Source organism: Nicotiana attenuata, unplaced genomic scaffold, assembly GCF_001879085.1.
Source record: "Nicotiana attenuata strain UT unplaced genomic scaffold, NIATTr2, whole genome shotgun sequence".
NCBI lineage: Eukaryota > Viridiplantae > Streptophyta > Magnoliopsida > Solanales > Solanaceae > Nicotiana > Nicotiana attenuata.
This window is the reverse complement of record NW_017674007.1, coordinates 40,139-60,221: the sequence shown is the minus strand read 5'-3', so window position 1 is coordinate 60,221 and position 20,083 is coordinate 40,139. Positions and strand designations below refer to the sequence as shown.

The 20,083-nt window shown below is 38.9% G+C and overlaps 1 protein-coding gene across 1 annotated transcript; it reads right to left on the bottom strand.

Moving 5' to 3' along the window:
* Positions 1 to 754: 754 nt before the first annotated feature.
* LOC109217801 lies at positions 755 to 1,636 on the bottom strand. The gene has a single exon (XM_019382073.1). It carries the CDS (start codon positions 1,634 to 1,636, stop codon positions 755 to 757), a length of 882 nt encoding a protein of 293 aa, XP_019237618.1.
* Positions 1,637 to 20,083: the final 18,447 nt, after the last annotated feature.

The following is a 20,083-nucleotide window of genomic DNA, read 5'->3' as shown; positions in this document are numbered from 1 at the left end:
TCTTCAAATTTCATTACTTGGCGATCCTTACTAGATTGTACCTCCTGATTTAACTGTACGATTTTTTCCTTGGCTTTGTCCAACGCCTTTTCAGTCTTTGCCAAGATGGAGTCATAATCTTGCACCTTTTCCATCAGATTGGCAACGGTTCTCTGGTCTTTCCAACTTCTCACTGGCACTTCAGAGGCTTTCTTCATCTGTTGAAGGCCGAACACGGAGGGCTTCATTCTCGCGAATCAGACTCTTCTTTTCACCTTCTGCTTCTTGTGTTTGTAAGTCTTTCTCAAAATTGAGGTTTCTTAGGTTTTCTTCTAAGGCATGAATAGTTGCTTTGTATCCCTTTTCTTTTATACCCCAAGCCAACCGTTCTTGGATTTTATCATCAAAGGCTTGAACATGCGGCCTTTTTAGGGCCTTTTGGGCTCGGGTTCTCGCTCATTATCCACGCAAGATCTCTTCTCAAACCACATATCATAACCCGGATCTATCCCACCTTTCGCAGGATCTGGCACTTGGGTATCATCTTTCAAGTAGCGACAACCATTCCAAATTTGTTGGATTAAAGCCTCAGGGAGTGGGACTTCGGGATGTAGCTCAATCACTTGCACACTCAAATTTTCATCATCAGGCATCACTTGGTACCTTTGTAGCTGTCTTAGAACTCTCTGTGGCGCATACGGTGGACACTTCTCAAACCTAACAGCAGCAAATAACTCCTTAGGGCCGACATGTGTATCACCTCTCTTACCGGGAGTCATCCCAAAGTCCACTCAATTTGACTTGCATTTAAAGATCTTAGGTGGGATATCCAGCCTTCCACCCCTTCTGGAGATTTATAATCTTTTATTCTGTCTTCATAACTCTCAATGAAATTGTCCTTGCTCGGACCATACCGCATGAACTTGGGGTGATATCGGAGATGTTCAATCAACCACATTTGCAACAAAATATTGCACCCTTCGAAGAATTTTGTCCCGGACTTACACAAAGTCAACGCCCGATAAATGTCTGATAGAATGATCGGTGCAAGAGTGTGATGTTCTTTGGTAGTGAGGACCTGTACGACCCTGGCTATGCGGATGTCAATTGTCCGCTCTTTGTTTGGGAAGACCATGATCCCTAGAAACGCCACTATGAAGGCGAAGCGACGGTGAATCTGCCATGTGTCCTTGTTTTGCTTGTTGCTAAGGCCCTTTTCATGTATTTCAAACCCATTTGGCTGCCCGAACCAAGAATATAGGAAGTAGAAAGAACAACACCCTTTGATTACGTTAGTCTTTCTGATTTGATTACCGATGTTCAGAAGACCAAAGAATCGGTGTACAGAGGGAGCCTTCGGGAGTATGAGCTTCTGATTTCTCAAATCCCTGCCAAAGCCGGAATATCCAACTATCTCTTCTAAAGTGGGAGTAAGCTCAAAATCAGAGAAGCGGAAGACATTGTGAACGGGGTCCCACAAAGTCACTAGTGCCTCAATCAAATCATCGCGTAGTTTAACTTTCATAATATCTGTGAGGGCTCCCAGATACTTAGTGACCCATTCCTGACCATCTTCTCCTAAGTCATACCACCACATATGGAGCTGAAGTGGAGCCTCATCTACAACCGTCAACGGTGTGTTTTGGATAGTGCTCATTTTGTACCTGTGGGTGGTTAAGGTTAGGGTTGACACTAGTCTCAAGAGACCAAACCAATGCACTCGTTTTGTAAAAGAATTTTTCGTAAATAACTCAATTTTAAGAAAAATCAAAGAGATGGTGGCTATTTTTGCATCTATGGCCCCTTCTTAAATCCAAGGATAACTTTAGGGCCGGGGAAAGGGCATCATGGTAAAAGCAATGCCCATTTGACAAACATGTTCGTTCTTGCGAGAACAGCTTTTCAATAATTTTGAAGATGTTTTAAGGCTATTTCGACAAAAATGGTTGGGGATTAACCGAAGCTGGGTCTGCTTATTTGTTTTTGATAAAGAAAAACACTAGACACATTTCCTTTTTTTTTTAAAGTTATTTTTGTAAAAATGGGGCCGAACCCTATGGAGGTTGCCTACGTATCTCACATCCGGTGAGAATCAGACCCGCGTAGTTCGTAAATGTTTCAGAAATAGAATGACACTTTTTTTAAAAATTCAGGCTTATTTTGTAATAATCTTTTTTGGGGTAAATACCGAGATTTTTTTTAAAAAAAGGGTAAATTTTCTCTCCTATTTTCTCCCTTCTGGTTTTCCCTCAATTTTTAAATTTTATNGATCCGGGGGTCGGAATGGAATTCCGAGAGTTGCAGTAGCTTCGCTAGGTGATTTTGGATGTGCAGGTAAAATTCCAGGTCATTTGGACGTCGTTTGGTTGGCTTTTTGATCGAATGCGTAATTCGGAAGTTTTTAAGAAACTTAGGCTTGAATTCGATGTGATTTGATGGTTTTAGCGTTGCTTGATGTGTTTTAAGGATGAGAACAAGTTTGAATGAAGTTTTAGGATGTATTGGTATTTTTGGTTGAGGTCCCGGGGGCCTCGGAGTGAATTCGGGTGGTTGAACGAGAGGTTTTGAGGTGTGTTGCAGGTCTGTTGCTGCTGTCATCTGGTATTTCCGCTTCTACGGAAATGGACCGCAGAAGCGGTTCCACAGAAGCGGGTGAGCGATCGCAGAAACGGTCCTTTAGGGCTTGGCAATTTCCGCAGAAACGGACGTGGATCCGCAAATGCGGCGACCGCAGAAGCGGTTCTAGACCGCATAAGCGGTCCGGAGAAATTTAAGTGAGATCGCAGAAGCGATCGTTTGGTCGCATATGCGGTGACCGCAGGTGCGGCATGATAACCGCGGAAGCGGAAAACGGTCTGGGTTTAAGTGAACAGTGTTTTCACGATTTTGAAAGAGAAGAAAAATATTTTGGACTTCGGCTTAGGCGGTTTCTTGGGCGATTTTGAAGAGAATTCGAAGGGATTTCATCAGGTATGAACTATTGGACTCGGATTATGTTTATATAGTGAAAAATCATGGATTGAACACTGAAATTTAAGGGATTAAATGCCAAAAATGGAGGTTAGGGCTTGAAACTTAAGAGAGCTTAAATTGATGATTTGAGGGGTCAAATGGACTCCGATTTTGGTGAATTTTATATGTATGGACTCGTGGCGAGACGAGGAATCCGGTGATGTAAATCCCGTAATTTTTCGAGAAGTGGGCCCGGGGCTCGGGTTTTGCCAACTTCGTGAATTTTGGTGTTTTTCGAGTCTTTTCGATTGGGTTATGTTTCTTAGCCTATTGTAATGTATTCGTTGTGGTTTTAATCAGATTCGGCGTGCGAAGAGGTTGATTCGAAAGGCAAAGGCATAGCGAGCTAGACTTGTGGCCGGCTTGTGGTGAGTAATAGATGTAGATTTTGACCTTAGGGTTTGAAACCCCGGTATATCACACTGTGACGCTATATTTAGGCGAGACACGTACTCTATGACGAGTGCGGGGTCGATTGTGACTGGGGATTGTGACCTAGTCCATTCCGAGTTATGTTCGTACTACGTTCTTGACTAGAAATTTTTTGGTAATTATCCTACTTGGAGTTTATGAATTGTTTGGGGCTTTGTGCCTATCATGTGCATCCTTCAGGGATCCTTATCACTGCTTCCATGATGCTTAGCATATTTCATGATATCAGTCCTGAGTTAGACACTGCTTCGAAATGTTTAGTAAATAAATAAAGGTTTAAACACTTAGCTCTAAAATTCCTAATAATTGAAACTAAAATGAATAATTTGACTGTACCCGATTGGCTTGCATGCATATATATATCTGGACTGAGTGTGGATTGGGCTGCACGTCGCAACGAATGTTACGATGATATTGCGCTTGGGCTGTAGGAGCCCCTCCGGAGTCTGAACTCCCCCAGTGAGCGCGGGTACCCAAATGGATCAGGCTGCGCGCCGCAGCGGTCATGTGCATTGCATTGCATTCATGCATTTATACCTGTTTGTCTTACTTGTCCTGGTATTGTTGTTGTTCCACCTTTTTATGTGCTGAATCGCTGATTATAGCTTTATATTGTGATATTTCAGAATTCCTTACTTTCAGCCATTATATATGTTTATTACTCACTGAGTTGGAAGTACTCACTTTACTCCCTGCACCATGTGTGCAGATTCAGGTGCTCCGGAGACTTAGTGGAGCTGTTTGCTGTTTTTCGTGAAGTTATTTTCAGGAGTTGTTGAGGTAGCTGCCTGACGTCCGCAGGACCCGACTCCTCCCCTTTATTTCATTTGTCTTTCCATATCCTAGACTTCTTTATTACTATGGATATATTACACTGTTACATCTAGAGGCTCTAGACTCGTGACTCCAGATCTATTGAGGAATGTTTGGATATTCGGTATTATATTCTGTACTATTTTATTTAGATTCGGACTGGAACTTTGATATTTGCTATCTTAATCGTATTAATTGTTAACGGATTGCGTATTTGGGTTGAGAGTATTTAATTTGGTCGGGCTTGCCTAGCATTAGTGTTGGGCGCCATCAGGACCGAGATTGGGGTCGTGACAAAGAGGCAGCTACAATCGGAACGCATGTACATCTTCAAATCCAGCTCCCATCAAACATAGCAACATCAGCAGCCATGAACAAGAGGCAGAAGATTTTTAGTATGAGTACAACCGACCTCATGTACTCAATAAGTAACAAACCTAACCTTAGGTTGAAAGTTCATAACAACATAATGAAATAAATAAAAAAAAGGACTCAGAGATAAAATGCTCTACTCATTCACAGTTCCAGAAAATAGGTCTGCTTTTCAAGTAAATCAGTGAAAATCCAAATCTCGTACTGAAATCACCAATAATATGAGTAAGTTTGAAATCTTTAATTTTTTCCAAAAAGCTTTCAACGGGTAAATGTTTCATTTTCAAATGGCATGAGTAAAATACATCTCTATGCCTATATGTCAACATGTGTAAGAAGTCAGGAATGACGTGATACTGTTCAACATGAGGAAAATGCATCTCTATGCATGTATGTCATATATGTATGTCGACATAATGTATCTCAGTGATGAACTCATGTACTCGCACTCTCAGAGTACTCAATCTTATTGTCTCACACTTTCCACTTATCATCCTCAATCACTCAGTACTGTATATGGCCAATCCAGCCCAGGGAACATTCATCCCGAATATATACATAGCAACTGCTAGTCAGTCACTCAGTAGTATATAAGGCCAATCCAGTCCGGGGAAGATCCATTCCCAAATAGAAGTTCTTCGGGCAAGATCCATGCCCAGGGAAGATCCATCCCTCAATATAAATCAACCGCGCTCACTGGGGGTGTGTGCAGAATCCGGAGGGGCTCCTTCAGCCCAAGCGCTATCATAAATTAGTAAAACCCTCTGCGGCGTGCTACTCGATCCCATAAATGTTGTCACACCTTCTTTTTCCCGAGGAAGATAGGAAAGAAAGGAGTTTTTCCTATTTAAGTGACATTATTTGAAAAGAGATTAATTTATTTTATTTAAGAGTCGCCACTGGGAATAAATATTTGCGTGTCCCAAGTCACCATTTTAAAATCCCAATTCAAGGAAAATTGAATCTGATTAAGTCTGCGAAATACAGAAGATCGGGTAAGGAATTCTATTAATCCGGGAGAAGGTGTGAGGCACTCTCGAGTTCCGTGATTCTAGTACGGTCGCTTTAATAATTATACCTGGCTTTACTAATTCTGGATATTTTATGTTCTAGAGAAATTTATGCACTTTTGCGTCAAACCGCTTTTAATTGCTTGATTATTTGAAATTAAAGAATTATCTTGAAACGAATCACGCGTACGTGTATTCGTTTTGCTTAGTATGTCAGGAATCATGACACGCGTATGTGTACACAATTAATAACACTTTATTATTTTTAAGATTATTTTGTCAAAGTTGCGCAAACGCATATTTCGCCTTTAATTTGGGAAATCATAACTATGTCACGCGAACGTGTACATAATCATGATAACATATTGGGTAACACACGCATAAAGCATGCTAGATTACTTAGAATATCCCGTGTATTTATCTTTTTTGATCCGGGACATATATATATATATATATATATATATATATATATATATATATATATATATATATATATATATATATACACCTTATAGATATTTGTTATCGCTCTAATTAATTATTTTTCACAAAGGTTTTAGAATCAATATGCATCCCGCATCGCTCCCTCAGTTTTTATTATATGTAAAAGATATACTAGATTTAATACAAATCTTTAAACATGGTATTGATTTGATAAATAAAAAAAAAACCAACTTATTAGTATTAGATGCAAGTAATATACCTAATAAATATGCTCTAGAATTAAACAACTCTAAAAAAAAATTATTTTTAACATTTAATTTAGACAATTTACCAATTGTAAGAAAAATAAAACAGTTAATGATGAAAATTATTCTCCAGCTTGTCTTCAAATGAATATTTAGAAGTCAAATGAAAAAAAAATCAACAAAAAGTTTTTCGCAAAATCTAAAGAATATTTCTTAAGATACGTCAATGATGTTATTTAAAATGTAACACCAAATCTGTCCTAACAACTAATTCAAATATCATTTTAGCACTAGTACATAAACTTTCAAACAAATACATAATTAGTTACCTAAGAATCTATAACGAGATTAATGAGAAATTTTTTACGTGCATTTACATAAAATAAAAGAAGAAGAAGAAGAAAAAGAAGAAAAATGGGCAACCTACTAGTTGGTGTAGCCAATTTATTGTGAAATTTAAAGCTACAATAATTTAATATATATGAATATATGTACTGATTCTAACTACTTAGAAAGAAACAAGACTCGGCAACCTAAATAATGAAATGAACCATGGAAATTTTTAAACAATGATATTTCAATATCCAAAATGAACCAAATTCTGAAGTGTCAAACAGATCTAAAACAATGTTAATGAGAAAGTCATAAACACACTTCATACTTAATACTAAAAAGGAAAGAAAACTTAGAAGATTTCCTTCTCTTAAAATGTTTCAAACAACGCAGAATTCATGCATCTCTAAATAACTTTTCAAAATTCAAAACTAAAATCTTAAAATAAGTAAAAGATGAATAGATAATATAGAAGAGAACCTGTAGAGCAAAGCTTTTTCAATAGATAAGAGAGGAGCCTCAGAATGATTTTACAACGACGAAGATCCAAGCGACAAACTGTAGCGAGAGGAGATAGTAACCCCGATCAAGACTAAAACCTTAGATCGAAACGGGAACTCGAACGATAAACCGAACGTCAACTAAAATTTAAAATATTATTTAAACTCCATGCTTTCTTGTATAAATTTCTTCCAATGAAAGGTGCAATTCTTTCTTTATATATAGAAAAACCTGATGCTATCTCTTTATCTTATGTATTAAACATTCTTCACTTCCCCCCTTTTTCCTTTACAAAGTCCTCAATTATATAGTGCTCAAAATTTATTCCTTTGTGAAGCGGTGGGAGATCGTGTAATCATGAGAGATTAGAGACCGGGGATCGTGCCTGTGTGTGAGTGTGGGAATTGGGGACATGGGGTTGGGACGTGAGGAGTTAAGAAAAGGTGGGGATTGTGGGTGTTTTTCGTTTTTAGATAAGGATCAGGTATTTTGATAAATTTTGATAGCAAACTTTTCAATTTTTTGACGCAAGTTTACTTCATTTTGGTCTCTTCTTTACACCAAGAGAATATATATATATATATATATATATATATATATATATATATATATATATATATATATATATATATATAAGAAAACTAACTATTTACATGCACTTTGAATGATACTAATAAAAATGCCATAACTTACTTATTAAAATTTTATTAAAAAGGAATCATATATATTTTTTGTCAATTTTTCTATTTTTAAAATTTATATTCTAAAAGTGTGAAAATTTTTGCAGTTTTTTTTTTTAAACTCTACTAAAAGTGAGATAAATGTTTAACATATCAAGATTAGATATAAAACACATATTTACACTAAAATAGTATAGAATTTAGGTGTGGTCAAAAATTAGTTGTTTACAAATGTCACTCATACTCAGGCTCTCAAACTTACTCAATCATCAAACTCTCCAGACTCTCGGGCTCACAATGCCATGAAACTAGCCCAAAATGATAACATGATGTGTCAACAAATAGGAACAGAGACTGAGATATGATAAGAAATGAATGAACATCACTGAGTATGAAATTACAATTTAAACAAATAATTCAACAGCAATATGACATCGGTGGGTCCCAGCGGAATAAGCATGTAGCCTATACATGGTTTCTATCATGGAACACAACTCAATAGCTCTAGTAAGTAGAGATGTTATGGTTACAGATAAGATCAGGAAACTCGGTGTATGCCCACACGCCCGTCACCTAGCATGTGTGTCACCTCAACACCAAAACACATAACACGTAATTCGGGGTTTCATACCCTCCGTTCCAAGTTTAGAAGTGTTACTTACCTCGGACAAGCCAAATCCAATACCGAGCAAGCCAAACGAAGCTTCAAAAGCCAAATCCAATACTGTGTACCGACCTCTGAACGGCTCGAAACTAACCAAAAGCAACTCAAATACATCAAATAAAGCCCAAGGAAACAATTCCAAGTGATAAAGGACGAATCCTAAATCAAAAGCAAAAAAAACGACCAAGAAGTCCAACCCAGGCTCGCGCTTCAAAACCTGACAAAACTCACAAAATCCAACAATCGATTCAATTATGAGTCCAACAATACTAGTTTCACTCAAATCCGACTCAAAATCGATGTTCAAAACTCAAAATTTCACTTTATGAAACATTAGGCTAAAACCCCAAATTTCCTCTTTAAAATTCATTAACCAAAATTGAAGATAGATTCATGAAATAAGATCAAAACCAAGTGTAGAATACTTACCCCAATCCTTCTGATGAAAATTTCTTCAAAAGTCGCCTCAATCAGAGTCCCATATCTCCAAATATGAAGAAAGAACAAAAACCCTCGATTTATAGCTTCCGCCCAGCATTTTTGCACATGTGCCACATTAGCCGCTTCTGCGGTGTTGCTTTTGCGACCAAAATCATGCTTCTGCAAAGAAGAATGGGAGGCCTCCCTTCGCACCTGGTAAAAACTCCGTTGCTATGCACACGTAGCTTCTCCGCTGGCATTCGCTTCTACGCCCAAACTCATTGCATATGCGCCTTTGCAGATGCGAATAAACCTCTGCTTTTGCGGACTCCCGCTCCCAGCAGCACTTTCGCTCCTGCGACTCCTTTGTCTCTTCTGCGACCATAACACCTGCACAAACCAGCCGTAGGTGCGATCAGACCAGATCTGCCACCGGCATCTTAAGCCCAAAAATGATCCGAACGATCAGAACCTTGTCCGAAACTCACCCGGGCCATTCAGGACCCAGTCCGAATACACCAACAATTCCTATAATATAACACGGACCTACTTGATGCCTCGAATCATGCATTACAACATGGGAACAACGAATCGCACCTCAAATCAAACTTAAATGAACTTTGAACTTTCAACTTCCAAACACTCGCGCCGAAACATATCAAATCAACTCGGAATGAACTCAAATTTTGCTCACAAGTCCCAATGACATAACGAAGCTATTCTAGGTCTCGAAACCACAATCCGAACCCGATATCTACAAAGTGAACTCTCGGTCAAACTTATGAACTTTCCAACCATTCAACTTTCTAAATTTCGCCAATAAGTGCTGAAACCTTCTAGAAACATCCAATTGCAAATCTGGTCATACACCCGAGTGCAAAATCACCATCCGGACCTATCGGAACCATCAGAACTCTAATCCGAGGTCAAATACTAAAACGTCAAACTTAGTCAACTCTTCCAATTTAAAGCTTCCTAGTTGAGAATCATTCTTCCAAATCAATTCTGAATACCTTGAAAACCAAAATCGACGATTCACATAAGTCATAATACATCATACGGAGCTACTCGTGCCCCCAAACTACCGAGCGAACTGCAAATGATCGAAACAACCTGTCGGGGCGTACATTCTCCCCTACTTAAACATATTTTCGTCCTCGAACGTGCCAAGAGTTGTTCCTAAGTCGTCAAACCATCGTGTAACCTTATCATGCACATACCCGAGGGTGATCCCATGTCACCCTATTCCATATAGGCCCGACAACACAACATAACTGAAGATCATTACTTCAACCTTAGTCCGTAAACCACAGAATCCAATTTCCAACATCAGGAACTTATTACAAGAAAGTATGAACAAGTTGTATCGAGCCACAACCATAATCCAAGGTACAATAAAAAGAAAAATATACCACATAACTCAATTACTCATAGCAATGATTTCTAATCACAGTAGCTGCTCAAAACAATCCAATACAGGTAATAAACCTCATATCAAACAAAACTTCGCTCTAAAACCTTTGTAGACTGCAGATGATGAAAGAACACGCAGAAAACTCATAACCATTTGTCAGATCAACAAATCATGGAACTCTCCCTCCTTCAAAAAGAACTATAACCAATTTCTAAGCCGACTTCTGATGTAATCCCTCCAAATATACCGGAATCAAATCAGATAGCACCCATCCTAGATCCAACGACCTCATTTTATCAAATACAAACTACTCTACTAACATGACACAACAATACTACCAGAGCCACAAACCGTGCAATCCGTGCACCAATACGCCCCAATTCAAACGTACTCAAACATAGAAAATCACTCTAATGGGAGAACCGTCCCGAAAGCTCAACAAGTACCACCACAACGCAATGATAAGAAACTGTCACACACCGTAGAACCAAAACACACGAATCTAACACAAAGGAACATATCCCAACATAACTTCGCTTCAATGCACTACCCTATCCAAACACTGGTCCGTATGTAATACCTCAATCCACCTTGCTCAAAATCAAGAACCATGCGCAACTCGACATCACGTGCCCAAGGTTCATGACCATAACCACGAATAAGCAAAGGACACAATGTCACACAAACCCAAAAGAACATAACTAATGCGCAATCAATCACGCATCACCTAATTACCCATCTCGCTCAAATTCCTCTACAAGGCCCCAATAGAACCGCACCATGTGTGCCTATAACCAACGGATCACAACCCCTCGCAGCATAGAAGAGTAACTCATATAACATATCTTTACACGAATAAGCTCAACTCTGACCGACTGACTCACCCCCCAACACTAACCACGCTGATTCAAAATATCCGACCCTATGTAGGATACACATCCTCGTTAGGCTTACCAATGGACCCCGAATCAACTCTGGCCACCCACATTACATAAATAACCTTCCGAAAGTCCACAACTACTGAATCATAATAAATATTATTATCTGGATAGCTTTGGCCACGTCTTTACAGTCCACAACCACGAAACATCTGCTCTTGAGAACTCTCGTTCTCCAAATCTATTGAACACACGAACCACCATATCTGATCCCAACTCCACCACCCGATTGTCCAACACATCTCTCGTGCACGATTCTCCCATGAGGAATACTTCTATAATTCTTTCGTGCCACTTAGAAAAATCTGAATATCAATAGTTGATCAATCAGACGAGTATCGCAATACCAATGAAGCATCATAAGTCAAAACACAATGCGCCTACTGAAATCTGCACCCTTCTCCAGAAATAACACGTAGCAATAAAATTCACCTAGCCATCTCAAATCGTCCATGTTGCCTAAAAACTTCATGACCTTCCCTTCAAAATTGAGTCGTGACCATGCACACGCAAATCTTAATCCCACACAACACACCGCATCAATCATGCCATCATGTGAAGAGCACAAGAATCTCATAATCAACTCTAAGTCATAAGTGGAATACATACCCGATCGGTCAGAAACCTTCAATTTGATCTCATCCAGGAGAATATCCCAATACACAACATGTTCCACACACCGATAGGAAATATACACCTCGAACCATGGTAAAAACCCTCGGGAACTCTCTGAAACCCATTTGCACATAACCAAGCAATCAAAATTGAATCCTTCTAACTCAACCAAGCCACGCAACTCGGCAAACCTAAGAGTATTGCCACAAAACACTGTTATACTCACCACATCATAAGTACCCAAAGAACCGATCTTATCCATTACGATGTTGATCCAACCTACTACTAAACTGTCCTATTTCTCCGAGTTTCTTCGGAATTGCTTGCTAGAACACCATCATCCTTACCCAACTCACCACAAGATATCCTAGCATAAAACCACATGCCCTAAAGCCCATAAGCTGTTGTATTTCCCTCTTAAGCACCCCAAAAGTAACACAACCGAGATACCTACTCTGAAGAGACCTTCTGTGAATTTAAAGCTATTCCTTTTACCTTTATGATACTGAAATGTAGAATTCCTGGTGATACAGAAATACCGAAAGTCCCGACACCATCCGATGCAAATCTCATATTTTAGCCATATACAAATCCGCAAAGTTCTCAATTGTTATATATAAATGTTGAATCCATTAGAACCTTCTCGGGAGTCATCCACTTTGCTCAAATCTCAATTGCACCACCCAAACGGGCCGAACGACTTGTGCCCCATTAGCATGATGACACCCAAACAAGTAATCCATACCTCTAAGCTGCTGAGTAATTTCCTACTCAATGTGCACTATATTTTTCACAGATAACAATTCAAATCATTCCATATTCTCATATACCCATAAAGTGGAATACACCATGCACCCAGAAATTTCTTACTCAAGTCATCCTCAAGACAAACTTTTGCAAGCCATAACTGATCCACAAGTATGACTCAGGCCAAAACCAATACAACATGTAAGATGCAATCAAACGTCGATAGCAGACTCCCCCACTTGGCCTAAAGCCATAGATCAAAACACACAATAACTCACAATGCCCATACTCTGTTACTGCCATCAAACCGCAGTGAGATTTAACTAAATCCTTCATCAGCTCCTGTAACGCAAACCACTTAATATTTCAAATTATCTACAAATCTCGCATTCACCCTTGTAACAATCAAGCTAACTTCCACAAGCGACCCAAACTCAAATTGCAACATATATAATTCACTAGTAAAAGAGAACTCTCTACAAAACAACATAGGGATCACACAACCTCAGGACACCCCACAGGAGATAACCCACCTACTTTGCCTCAAACTGACATCTCTCTATACCCTTCCACAACCACAACTACTATGCCATCACTTAATCTTCCTGAGTCTGAACTCATAGGAAGACATGAACATCCACTTCACTCCAGATTAAACAACATGAAAGGTCCTTCAACACACCCATAGCTCGAGACTATACGTCAGATCAAGACTGAAATCAAGCACCTAATTTACATCTCAATCAAACTCCTTTTGTCATGCTCAAACAATCTGAACGCTTCCCGCAGTCACATCATACTCGTTATATAGCCATCCAACCACTCATCTAGCCACGAACTCCACTCGTAGGGACACTACTAGATGTATAAGTCCAAAAGCACGTGCTCACACAAATCGAAATCCTTGTGTTCAAGCTACAGTCAAAACCCGGTATTAAGTCCTCCAGACTGGCCCATCGTCAGCACACAAAAATCACATCTTGCACCTCATCCACGGAATCACTAGCCATCGATATGATGCACCACCGATACCGAGCGCTCATATGCGCATACGAATGCGTGGAAGGAATTCAAAGAGTTACGCTTCAAGCTGAAGCGATACCGCACGATAAGGAAGGAAAGATGGGAAGCATATCCTAAATGCCATGTAGCCTCTCGAAGATAAGTATGGATGTCATTATACCAATCCGCAAGACTCTACTAGACACTTGATCGTGACTTGTAGAACCTATGAACCTAGAGCTCAGATACCAACTTGTCATGACCCAAAATCCAACTAGCCGTGATGACACCTAACCCAACCCGCTAGGTAAGCCAATTAACAACTAACCAATTCCAATTAAATTAATAAGACAATTAAATAAAAAAATATCTCTATTTGATACATTTCCGAGGGACTGGTAGTACAAATCATAAGATTCTAAGATTAGAATTTACAAAGTTGGTATGAAATAAATATATCATCTATTCAAAATGTACATAAACAGATTTTTTATCAATCTAAGGTTGCCATGAACAAGAGGCAGGTACAACCGGAACGCATGTACGTCTTCAAATCTAGCTCCCATCCAACATAGCAACATCATCCGCCAATATCTGCACGCAAGGTGCAGAAGTGTAGTATGAGTACAACCGACCTCATGTACTCAATAAGTAAAAAACCTAACCTTAGATTGAAAGTAGGGAAGAGCTGGAACATAGTTCGGAGTCCAACACCAATAGCCAACAATAGTTCATAACAACATAATGAAAGCAATAAAAGAAGTACTCAGAGATAAAATGCTCGCTCGTTCACAGTTCCAGAAAATAGGTCTGCTTTTCAAGTAAATCAGTGAAAATCCAAATCTTTTACTGCAATCACCAAAAATATGAGTAAGTTCTAAACTTGTAATTTTTGCCAAAAAGCTTACAATGGGTAAATGTTTCATTTTCAAATAGCGTGAGGAAAATACATCTCTATGTCTATATGTCATCATTTGTGAAAAGTCAGGAATGACGTGATACCGTACAACATGAGGAAAATGCATCTCCATGCCTGTATGTCATGTATGCATGTCAAATTTATATATCTCTGAGATGAACTCATGTACTTACACTCTCAGAGTACTCAATCTCACTATCTCACACTTTCAACATATCATGCTCAATCACTCAGTATTGTATATGGCTAATACATCCCAGGGAAGATCCATCCCGAATATATACATAGCAATTGCCAGTCAGTCACTCAGTACTGTATAAGGCCAATCCAGCCCGGGGGACATCCATTCCCGAATAGAAATGTTTCGAGCAAGATCCATACCCAGGGAAGATCCATCCCTTGATATAAATCAATCGCGCTCACTGGGGGTGTGTGTAGACTCCGGAGGGGCTCTTTCATCCCAAGCTCTATCATAAATTAGTGAAACCCCTCTGCGGTGTGCACCTCGATCCCATGAATATCACTCATAATCAGGCCGTCGGCCTCACTCAATCATCAATTTCTCCAGACTCTCGGGCTCACCATGCCATGAAACTAGCCCAAAACGATAATATGATGCATGATATGAAATGAATGAGCATCACTGAGTATGAAATTGCAATTTAAACAAATAATTCAACAGCAATATGACCTCGGTGGGTCCCAACGGAATAAGCATGTAGCCTAGACATGGTTTCTAACATGGATCGCAGCTCAATAGCTCTAGTACGTAGAGATTTTATTGTTACAGATAAGATCAGGTAACTACATAGTACCACAAAAATAACGGAGTCACAATTCACATGGTGTACGCCCACACGCCTGTCACTTAGCTTGTGTGTCACCTCAACACCAAAACACAGAACATGTAATTTGGGGTTTCATACCCTCAGCACCAAGTATAGAAGTGTTACTTACCTTGAACAAACCAAATCCAATACCGAGCAAGCGAAACGATGGTCCAAAATGCCATCCTGCGCGTACTGACCTCTGAATGGCTCGAAACTAACCAAAAGCAACTCAAATACATCAAATAAAGCCCAAGGAAACAATTCCAAATGATAAAGGATGAATCCTTAATCAAAAGCCCAAAATCAACCAAAAGGTCGAACCCGAGCTTGCGCCTCGGAACCCAATGAAACTCCCAAAATCCGACAACCATTCAATTACGAGTCCAACCACACTAGTTTCACTCAAATCCGACTCCAAATCGATGTTCAAAACTCAAAAATTCACTATATGAAACTTTAGGCTAAAACCCCAGTTTCCTAATTCATCAACCAATTGCCAAAATGAAGATAGATTCATGAAATAAGATCAAAACCAAGTGTAGAATATTGTCCCAATCCTTGTGATAAAAATTGCTTCAAAAGTCGCCTCAATCCGAGCCCCACATCTCAAAATATGAAGAAAGAACCAAAGCCCTCGATTTATTGCTTCAGCCCAGCATTTTCGCACCTGCGGCACATTAGCCGCTTTTGCGGCGTCGCCTTCACGACCAAAATCATGCTTCTACGGAGAAGCACTGGAGGCCTGCCTTCGCATCTACGGTAAAAACTCCACTGATGCGCACACGTAGGTGGGAGTCAAAATTGCGCTTCTGCGTGGACATTCGGTTCTGCGCCCAAACTCACCGCATCTGTGCCTTCGAAGATGCGAATAAACCTCCACTTCTGCGACCATTACACCTGCATAAACCAGCTGCAGGTGCGATCACACCACATCTACCACCAGCAACTTAAGCCCAAAAATGATCCAAAACGATCCGAACATTGTTCGAAACTCACCCTGCCCACTCGAGACCCAGTCCGAATACACCAACAAGTTACATAATATAACACAAACCTACTCGAAGCCTCGAATCACGCATAACAACATGGAAATGACGAATCGCACCTCAAATCAAACTTAAATGAACTTCGAACTTTCAACTTCAAAAACTCGCGCCGAAACATATCAAATCAACCCGGAATGAACTCAAATTTTGCACACAAGTCCCAAATAACATAACGAAGCTATCTCATACCCGGAACCACAATCCAAACCCGATATCCACAAAGTCAACTCTCGGTCAAATTTATGAACTTTCCAACTCTTCAAATTTCCAATTTTCGCCAATTAGTGCCGAAACCTTCTAGAACCATCCAATTGCAAATTCGGGCATATGCCCGTGTCAAATTCACCATCCGGACCTACCGGAACCATAAAAACTCCAATCCGAGGCCAAACACTAAAAAGTCAAACTTAGTCAACTCTTCTAATTTAAAGCTTCCTAGTTAAGAATCATTCTTCCAAATCAATTCCGAATACTCTAAAAACCAAAACCGACGATTCACAAAAGTCATAATACATCATACGGAGCTACTCATTCCTCCAAACTACCAAGCGAAGTGCAAATGCTCGAAATGACTAGAGGGTCGTTACAATCGAATTTTCAAAAATACATATACTACACGTACACAAAAAGGATCGAGAATTCAATGCCAGTGTCAAGAATCCCACGATAAAAAAAGAGAGTTTTATATCCAAGTCAAGAAAAATATACACAAATATTCCACCAGAATAAAGTTCACTTTGAAAATATACGTGACTTATATTCGGTCTAACAACAACCATTCAAATTAAATATACAAGCCTTTTTTAATGACTGATTGTATTATGACTCTGATCGATTTACCCTTATATATTAATAAAAATCTCATATATTATTTCGGACATGTGTCCCTCTCTACTTGGAAGTATATTCATATACTCCAATTTGGATTCAAAATCCAATCAGATTAAATATCTCTTTGGGACAAATCTTCTAAGATATATATTTATTTGGGATCAATATTCCCTCGAACTCAATATCTTATCGGATCAATGCTCCCGTAAATCTTAATGGGGTCAATACTCTCATAAATCCTACTGGGATTATTACTCCCTAGACTAAAAGTCTACTCGGATCAATCGATCCTATTTTACGCTTGAGTGAAAAGGAGACGTCCTCTTCATGGTGTTTAAAATATATAAAATGGACCTCTTTTATTTTCAGACACCCAAAGGTGCAACTTTTAGATATCGCACATGAAACGATGCATCCAAATATATATATATATATATATATATATATATATATATATATATATATTTCAAGTCTGTAAGACTAAATATGAGAACTCAAATAAATTCATAAAGTGCCAAGAAGAATTAGTACTCGTATAAATTCCCTACATTACCAAATAATATCTAGACAAGCGTGATTACAGTGCTTATATTTGCAGTACTTGTATCTTTCTCAAATCAAAGTATACTCTCTATCATCCTCCATAATGATGGAAATACCATCTATCTTAGATATGAAACTGAGTAGGTTGGGATTGGTTCGGGTATTATATCCTCGGAAAGCTATTTCCTCCCCTTATAAATTATTTATTTGGAAGACGTGCAAGGACACTCTCCGAAATCAGTACCCATAGTACTCTTCTTCTAAAGTCAACCAATCAAATGGCTAATGGACGGATGTCCCCATCTTAAAGTTAATCAGATGGATTAATTCCTAGACTTTATCAAAATCAGAAGTACAAATTTCCTGGTTATTAACATCCTCGGTCTCTAAGGCTGTGAGGTTAGAAAAGTTTTTGGTACACTAAAAATCCAAGAGCCAAAACTCAAAGACTGAAACTTCCGGATGAAAGTTAAAAATTCGAGATCAAGCTTTCTGTGGTAGTGATATTTTTTCAGCACCAACTGATCATTGACGAAAGGAAAATAAGTGACGGAGTTGTCATCTGAATTTTTAAGTTCTGCACTCTTTTTTCCTTCGCCCGATTTTTGTTCCTATTGGATTTTTCCGGCAAGGTTTTTAATGAGGCATAGGCAAGGGTGGAAAAGATAAAATCTTCCACTTCCCGGTCATATCATACTAAGTAACTGGAAAGTGGGGGGACTATCTGTATTAGTGATAATAGACTCACCATGTGGGTCTATGAAAGGAAACACATGTCAGCACAGTTTTGAGAAAAGTGAAGAGTGACATGTAAAGATGACATGTGAAACACCCTCGGGACCGACCATCATAGAATAGCTCCAGATTAGTTACGTGAGAATAGCTCATAATTACAAATGAGGAAAGAATCAATTAATCCCGGAATACATGGGATTTACCATCATTATGCCATCAGTTAAAAATCAATTATGTAAAGTACAATAAATGCAATAAATGGTTGTAACGTCCAAAACAAGGCAATCAATTACGAGACTGACCAACAGGTACGGGATTGACTCAACATGCACGTGATTGACTCATCAGTTACGAAATTAACTCATCAGTTATAGAATTAACTCATCAGTTACGGAATTAACTCATCGGTTATGGAATTCTAGCATTTACACAGCTATTACAAGTCTTCCAAAAGTAATGGATGGATTGAGTAAATGCTCATAATGGATCCATAATTCAAGGAGAATGGTTACTTAAATTTAGCCCTGTAATAGACACTCTTTTATCACCATCGGGAAAATCTATTTTTCTTCTCTAGAATTCTATACATTATAATTCATAGCATCTTACTCCCAAGTTAGCCATAGTTCGACCCTTCAAGCGCTATTCGGCTCATTTTCCTATCACGGATGATTCAATAAGAATTATTTCTTCTATGCTTTTTTTTGTAATTAAATTTCTTTTTTATTTATCACCAAAAAAGGGATGTACTTAACCATAGCCATGCTAACTCAGCTGGCTATCTCAAAACTGAAAGACAAAAACAAACCGTGCCTATTTACAAACAAACTATTCAATGTACTGTATTCCTAGACAAAATTGATGTATGTAACTCCTAGCTCGAGCTGCTACTCTAGCATTGCATATGTGTGCAACCTCCCTTACCAGGACATCATTCCCTCGATACATTTGCTCAAATATATGTGTGTTTCTCTCTATCCATATTGTATGCGAAACCTCAGCATAGATCATTTTGAAGATGCTAGCCTTCTATGACTTCCCTTTTCCTTGCTTGATGATCCACTGAAGATGTTGATCCTAGCAAGTGGCAGACATATGTGATCTTTGGACCCAAGACATTACATTCTTCCATAGATCAACAGTATATGGGCATGTGAAAAGAGGTGCTCCCTTGATTCATCCTGATCTTGAATCATAACACATTGAGAGGTAACATTTATTCCCCAGCTGGCTAGCCTATCTTTAGTTGTTAATCTTTCATAAACCAATAGCAACATAGTGAAGACTGCCTTTGGCCTAGCAGAATTATGGAAAATATGACATTTCCAGTTTACTCTTAGTAATTCACCTAGGAGCTGCAGGTATAGTTGTCTAATGATACTTTTCCTGTTATCATGTATATTTTGTGTCTGTAGCAAAGTTGCTCTGGATCCTATTATTTGTCTCACCATCCAACTAGCTAGCTGAGGTATAGGCATTTGTTGGAGCTATTGGTGTTTAAGATAATATGCATTGATCCACCTTATCCATACCTTGTCTTGTTCATTTGCTAAGTCCC

Bases quoted from the DNA above. Each gene is read 5' to 3' on its own strand.
- LOC109217801 (XM_019382073.1), bottom strand. From the start codon at position 1,636: ATGAGCACTATCCAAAACACACCGTTGACGGTTGTAGATGAGGCTCCA.